The sequence below is a fragment of the Cebus imitator genome, unplaced genomic scaffold (assembly GCF_001604975.1).
Source record: "Cebus imitator isolate Cc_AM_T3 unplaced genomic scaffold, Cebus_imitator-1.0 Scaffold497, whole genome shotgun sequence".
Classification (NCBI taxonomy): Eukaryota; Metazoa; Chordata; class Mammalia; order Primates; family Cebidae; genus Cebus; species Cebus imitator.
In genome coordinates, this window is record NW_016107812.1 from 366396 (window position 1) to 373441 (window position 7046).

Consider the following 7046-nt stretch of genomic DNA (forward strand, 5'->3'; position numbering starts at 1 on the left):
ATGCGGCGCCGCGCCGCCTGGGGACCCGGCCCTTCGCCCCCGCCGCCCCCCGGGCCCGGGCTCCGGCCGCTGCCGCCGCTGCTGCTGCTGCTGCTGGCGCTGGGGACCCGCGGGGGCTGCGCCGCGCCCGCGCCGCGCGCCGAGGACCTCAGCCTGGGAGTGGTGAGCGCGGCCGAGGGCGCGGGGCCGGGGGGTGGGGGGCGCGGAGCTCCGGGGCCGGCGCCAGGGGTCCCCGCGGGCCGGGCGGCGGGGGCCCGGCAGAGCCCCGCGGTGCGCGTCGGCGTCGCCCGGGAGCCCGGGAGCCCTGGACCCATTTCCTGGATGGGGAGACTGAGGCAGGCGCGCGGGTGAGCGGCCGGGCGAGCGCCCGCGGATCTGGCAGGCGCCGGCTCCCGTCCCGGCTCCGTGCGTCCGGAGCGCGCCGCCGCCGCAGGAGCCCGTGGAGTTGCGAGAGGCCGCCCGCCCGGAGCCCGGGTCCCCGGCTTGCAGCGGCTGCAGAGCAGCCGGGGTGGGCGAGAGCAGCCTTCGCGGCCGCCCCGAGCCCTGCGCGCTGCGTGCGTTCCGGGTGGGAGTGGCGGAGCAGGGGCTGCGGAGTGAGGGCACCCCGAAAGTCTTGGGACCCTGAGTTTGCTGGGTTGAGGGTGCTGGGGGCACAGGGAAGCCGGCCCCAGCTCCCCTGAGCATGGCCCTGGCCCCAGCCTCCTTTCCCTCCCCCCGGGTCGGCCAGGCTGGCCCTCTAGCCCGGGTCCCGTGCTCAGCCGGGGACTGGGGAGAGCCTTCCTCACCCCACACGCAGCCTCTGTCCCCAGCTCAGCTTGGGAGCCCTGCCAGGGGGCAGCGCCGTGGTCTCTTCCCACAGCCCCCTCCCCTGTTCCGCAGCCCGGAGCGGCGTCTCCTGTGAACCCGGAAGATTTAGAGCGGACGTCGGGGGGTCAGCGCCCCCCGGCTGGGGCGGTCGGGTGGACTCCGACTGGGTTGGGCGATTCCTTCTGAGGCTCCTGCCCCAGCGCTGCCCTCACTGTACCCTGACCCAGGGACTCTGGGCCGAGGCCTCCCCGCCCGCGCAAGTGCTGGGCCCTGGTCTCCCAGTGGGGTCCTGGCAGCTGGCAGGGCCTCTCACCCAGCGCCTGGGACTTTCAGGTGCTCAGGGTCTGAGCAAGTCAGCGCAGGTGGATTTCAGGCAGTCGAGGCATTTGAAAGGGGCACTTGGGTGGCACCTGCAGCCCATGTGGTTGGCAGGGCTTGGCCAGGGGGTCTGGATGGAAGCCGGCTTGGCCCCAGGCCCCAAAGCCATCTGGGACAGTGCTGGCCACTGCCCCTGCTACCCAGGGGCCAGATGCCTGCAGGCCCCCACAGTGGCTTCCTTCCAGCCAGGCTGCCTGTGAAATTGGGGTGCCCCCACCTCCTCAAGACCCCTTTGTAGCTGGGGGTTTCCGGGATCCCCCACTGAGAAGCACGCCCTGGGGACCTGGTGTCTCCAGCTCTGAAGGGAAGGGAACCCAGGCTCCAGGGTGCTGCAGAAGGTGCCGGGGCAATGCCAGGGGAGGACTCCAGGTGGGGCCCACATGCGCAGGAGGGACCCCTGGCCAAGCCCTGTCGGCTGATCAGACCCAGTGTGGCCCACCTGCCCGCCTGCCCAGAGAGAGTGGGTCGGGCACCCTCCTCCCGGCTGGTACCTGCGCCTTGGTCTCTCCTGGCACCCGGGGATCACCCGCCTTGTGCTCTGTGGCGGGATCGAGCGGAGGTCGTGGCTCCTCAGCCCGGCCGGGGGCAGTGAGTGGGGCCCGGCGTCCAGCCGGAGAGGGAGGACGCTGCGGGCAGCCCCCTGCGTGGTGCCCCCTCGGGTTCCAGCCGGCCTGGTGGCACCTCCGTCCTGTCCGGGCCTGCTGCTCACACTGGCGGTGCGGGGCGGCCTCTGCCGGCCCCTGGGGGAAGCGCGGGCAAGCTCAGGCCCAGGGCAGGCGGCTTCCCGGCCGGGAGGGACAGGGAGGCCGGGATCTGGGCGGAAGCGGGGACTCCCTCACCACCCTCACCGCCCCCTCTCAGGTCTGGGTGCCAGGAAGGAGAAGGGCCCCTTTGTCCGAGAGACCGGCTCCCGCAGGCTGAGCTGCACGCAGGGGAGGCCCGCCCCGGAGTGCCCCCTGTTCGCATGTGAACAAGGCCGGGATTCAGGCTGCTGGGCCGCACGGCGGGGACAAAAGAGCGCCCTGTGCCCCCGTCCTCGGCGGGGCTGCGAGTCCTTGCAGGCCTGAGATTTTTGTCCTCCTGTGTTTTGAGTAGGACGCAGCGCAGCGCGCAGCCCAGGGTCTCCGCAGGCGTCCGCACCCCTCCCGCCCTGGCTCCTTCTCCAGCGGGTCTGGGCGCCGATGGGACGCGGCTCTCGGTGCCTTATTTCTGCACGGTGGCACCGTGCTGCCAGTGGGCTTCGCCGTCTCTGCTCCACAGCTGTCTGGAGTGTCTGAGCCGCCGTCTGTTCCTGGCCTGCAGCCTGGACCTGGCTGGGACTCCCCAGACTCGCCCAGAGCATCTTGCGACCGGGTCCCGGGGGCAGCTGTGTGGTAGCAGGCTTGACAAACTCTTCTAAAGTTTCTGCTTCGTCTCCTCTCCAGCACAGCCTGTGGCCGTCATCACTGCGCCCACGGCAGAGTGGCAGCTCCCTTGATCTTCTGCCTGGGGCGGGGCGGGGAGTGGGGGTGGTGTTGCTGAGGTTGTGGGAGGCTGGGCCAGATGGTGCCTGGTGGCAGCCGCCCTCCACATCCTGGTCTCCGCTGCTGGCCTCTGGGTCCCTGGCCCTCAGGACCTCGTCATCACCCTGGCTGGGGTCAGGGTGTCCCCTGACACCCTGCAGATGGTCCCAGAGCGTCAGCGGAGCACCCCCTGCCAAAACCAAGACAGGCAGGAGTGTGAGACCACGCCTGATTTTGCCGTGAGAGGCGCCTGCGTGTCCGTGCTGCTCAGTCCCCTCCTGACACCCACCTTCATGGCGCAGGAGATGTCGCTTCCCTCGGACGTGGGCTCTGCGACCCACGTACCGGGCCTCAGTCTCCCTGTCTGTACGGTGGGGCCAGGGAGGACAGGCTGCCGTACCATCAGCGGGGGTGCTTCCGTGGTTCAGGGGCGGGAAGGGGGAAGGCTGGAGGGGACCAGGGTGTTCTCTGATGCTGTCCTGGGGCTTCAGGGCGCTTTGCGTATGCGTGCATTTACCTTCTGTTGGCAGCAGCTCCGGAGGGACGCTTGCCCCGGCTCTGGACGCGGGGAAGGTGTCAGGCGCACGCAGCGCGGCACCTCTGTCATATAGGGACTGGGGGCCTCCTGAACACCTGCCTCTGGGGTTCAGGGCCCTGCTGGCACCGTCTGGCTCACGGCAGGGACAGGACAGGGTGGTCCGGGAAGGATGTGGAGCCCAGCTTCCCCCGTGGTGCAGTACTAGGCAAGTCCCCTCCTCATGCTGGCCCAAGGGCCCCACGTGCCCTGGCCCACCTCTTTCTCCTTCCCCCCCGCAACCGACTCTGTCCCACTGGCTCCTCTGTGCTGCGCGTTTCCCTGCAGAAGGGCCTTTGCACTGCTGTCCCCACTGCCGTGGGCACCGCCTCGCATGTTACCTGGACAGCTCCTTCTTGTCTTGCTGGTCACAGCCCATGTCCCCCAGGATGTTCCCTGAGCACCCATTTCATCAGCCCTCCAGCCCGTCTCTCACCCCTGCATAGCACAGTGGTCAGCGGCTCTGTAGCCAAAGATAACTCCCTGTGCCTCAGTGTTCTCATCTGTAAACTGGGAGTAATAAGAGCACCCACTTCGCAAGGTTAACCCAGGTTTTGTGAGCACCTGCTTTGTGCCAGGTACCCCCCAGCAGGGACCGCCCCAGCCTCACCGTGCCTGAGGGAGGTGGCAGGAATGGCAGGCGTGTGAATGAGATGGGTGTGGATGACGTGGGCGTGGACGGCGTGGGCGTGGATGGGTAGTGCTGGATAATTGTTGGCTGTTGGGATGGAGAACAGTTATCAAGTAGTCCTGTTCAGGACGTCATGGCCGCCTGAGACTCATGTCACAAACGTGTTCACGTTTGCTATTTATCCTCCCCACACTCCTGTCCTCCCCTATGGGCAGTGGGATGGGGTCCTCTGGTCTTAGCCTCTCCCGCTTGCTCAGACTGATGGACAGACTTAGAGGGAATCTGGCAGTGCCCCTGGCTGGGGCCAGGGGATCACTCCAACCGAGGGTCAGCAGCCAGAGGCAGCCAGTGCAAGGGGACCCTCGCATGGCCGGTGGGTCAGACACAGTTAGACCATGGATCCATCACTGACTGTGTGCTGTGTGACCACAGGCAGGTTATCCACATGCCCTGAGCCTTAGTTTTCTCATCTGTAAAATGGGGCTGATGACATCTCCTCTCCCCTACCCCTCTCCCACCCCATGCAGATCGGGTCACAGATGAGTGTGGGGGTCGGGCCCTCATTCATCTGCAGAGGCCAGGCCTAGGCGCCACCCCCATGGCACAGCAGGGCCACAGATGCACCGCCAGCCAGGGTGCCCTGGGCGGGAGAGGCCAACACAACCAATCAGTGCAACGCAGAGCCAGGGGGCAGGGGCTGCATGCCGTAAACTCCCTAAAAACTGTCCGAGGGAATTCTGTGCTGTGTGCATTGCACCCCTCAAGGCTGGAAACAGGCACGCACTGTGGCAGACAGGCAGGACTGTGAACCGCGAATCTGGAGTGGGCCGGGCCCGCATCTGCGTCAGAGCCAGGGGCCTGCTTCCTGCCTGTGCTCCCCAACGGGGCAGGGCCCCGCCTCTGGCCTCTGTGTCCCCATCTTTAGTAATAATGGCCCAGCCCATGGGAGGAGCAGGAGAGCGCCGCCTCTCCTAGGCGGCTCCAGAAACTATCATCAGCCAGGGGGCGGCTGCCTTGAGTTGGGGCTCCCTGGAGCTCCCAGCAGCCCCTCTCCCACCTCCTCCCTCCTCCCGGCAATACCTCCCCCTCCCCAGTGGCCTTCTGGAAGGTTCACCCTGCTGCTGCTGCAGCACCCTCCCGATGCAGCCTCCGTTGCCCTGGAGACAGCAGTCTCCGTGGCGACAGCAGTCAGGATCCAGCAGCGGCAGCGGGTGGGTGTAGGTACTCTGGGGGCAGGGGTGGGGAGGGGGAGAGGGTCTGGGCCCCCGCCTTAGGGGCCATCCTATGGCAGGCATCCGCCCACCTGCTGTGGGCAGGAGTACGTCAGAATAGAGGCCTGGGGAGGGGAGCCAGGGCGGGGAGAGGCCACTGCATTTGCCCCAAGGTGCTGGCTGTGGGGGCCTTTTTGCCCCAGGACCATGCTCAGGCTCGGGCCTGTGCCTGGTTAACGCCCCGTTTAGCTAACACGCCCACCTTGCTGCCGCCACCCTTATTTAGCCTGAGTTGACATTTCCAAGCCCTGGCCAAGAATCGGCCGCCCTCCCAGATGGAACTGAGCTGCCTGGGGAGCGGCTTGCTGCCCTCTTCCCCGAAGGCTCGGGCTTCCCCGAACCTGGGAGCACAGGGCGGTGTGGCACTGGGCAAGGGCACCCTGTGGGCTCAGGAGACCCCCCCCCGGAGCAGGCGGCCGCTTCTACCTGTGTCCACCCGAAAGCCAGTGGCCCTCAAACCCACAAGGCTGGTCTGTCAGGGTGCCCCTGCAAACTAGGAAGTGGCTCCCACCCTCCCACTCTACCCCCCAGACAGCCCCTCCCAGAATGCTGAGCCTGAGATGGGGCGCAGCCCCTGAGCACACACGTGTTGGGGGGAGCCCCGACAGCCCTGCCCCACAGACCTGCTGCCCCAAGATGTGACGCCACGGGTGACTGCGTGTTGGCCGTGGGTGGGGCTGCCTGCCCCAGGACGGTGCCGGAACCCTTGTTCTTAGAGCTGCAGCAGGCTGGCCGCTCACACCTGCCGCTAAACCGCTGCTTCCAAAGGTCGGGAACATTCCACAGCCACTGGGAGAGCTGCCCGCCAGGCCCGGTTCCACTTTCCCAAAATGCATGTGGCCCCGTGGCCAGACTGCCTAGCTCCCCAGGGACCAGAGGAAGGGGTACCCCAGCCTGCCGCCAGCCATGACCCCAGCTTACAGATGGGAAGGCTAGGGGTGCGGGGTCCTCCCAAGGGGGTCTCAGTGCCTGCTGGCCCAACCCAGGCAGCAGCTGGCCTGGGTAGGAAAGGCACCTGCCTGTATGGGCCCTTCCCTGGTAAGGGGGCAGGGGGTCATCATCCAGTATCATAGATGGTGTGAGGAAATTCCAGAGGGCTTCCTGGAGGAGGTGACAGGCTTGTAACCACAAGGCATAGTGGCCCTGTGGAGCTGGGATCTTAACAAAGAACTAAAAAGTGCACGTATTTAATGCAGCATGTGCTGATGAGTGTTGCTCCAGCACCTGGAGTGGGGACCGGCCTGGGGACACCCTCCGTAAACGCTTTGGGTACATGGCAGTGTGGGGCTGGACACCCGGAGCCAAGGATCCCCACGGCCTGGAGATCGGGACAAAAGTGGGAGGCCAGTCTGCCGGGGCCAGCACGCAGGCGCACAGCGGCTGTCCCACCCCGTGTGAGTGGAGGCTGCCTCCCCAAGGCCCTGCCGCAGAGCTGCCCACGCCAGTCACGAATGTCCACTTTGATGTCCGTCCTGCCTCTAGCCTTGGAGGGGCCCCCAGACCCGAGGGGTTCTACATGCACACTCTTGGCTTCCCCTCAGGGCTGTGGGGGGGGGGGCTGGGGCTGGGTCAGCAGGGTTTGGGGAGGGGTAAAGGCACAGAGGGAGGGCCCGGGAAGGACTCTGGCTCCTGAACGGGGAATCTTGGGGCTTGCAGATCCCATGCAGTGTCTTGTGCGGCCCCTCCTGGCCAGCACGGGCCTGTGGCCGATGCCCCTGGGACCTCCAGGACGATGGCACCTCATTCCTCTCAGCACTGCCCGCCGATGGGCAGGAGGGTTGGCCAGGACCGCGCCGTCACCAGCTCACAGTGAAGCTCAGGCAGGAGCTGCAGACCAGAACCCGGGGGCCCAGCAGGCGGCATAAATGAGTCGCAGGCATTTT

General features: G+C 66.9%; 1 protein-coding gene across 1 annotated transcript in view; it reads left to right on the forward strand.

Annotated features, from left to right (window-relative positions):
• Positions 1-7046, forward strand: part of MMP17 (matrix metallopeptidase 17) — a 26407-nt gene continuing 19361 nt past the window's right edge. Inside the window, exon 1 of the mRNA XM_037733192.1 lies at positions 1-162. Coding sequence (XP_037589120.1) covers positions 1-162 — 162 coding nt within the window. The remainder of the gene's footprint in view (positions 163-7046) is intronic.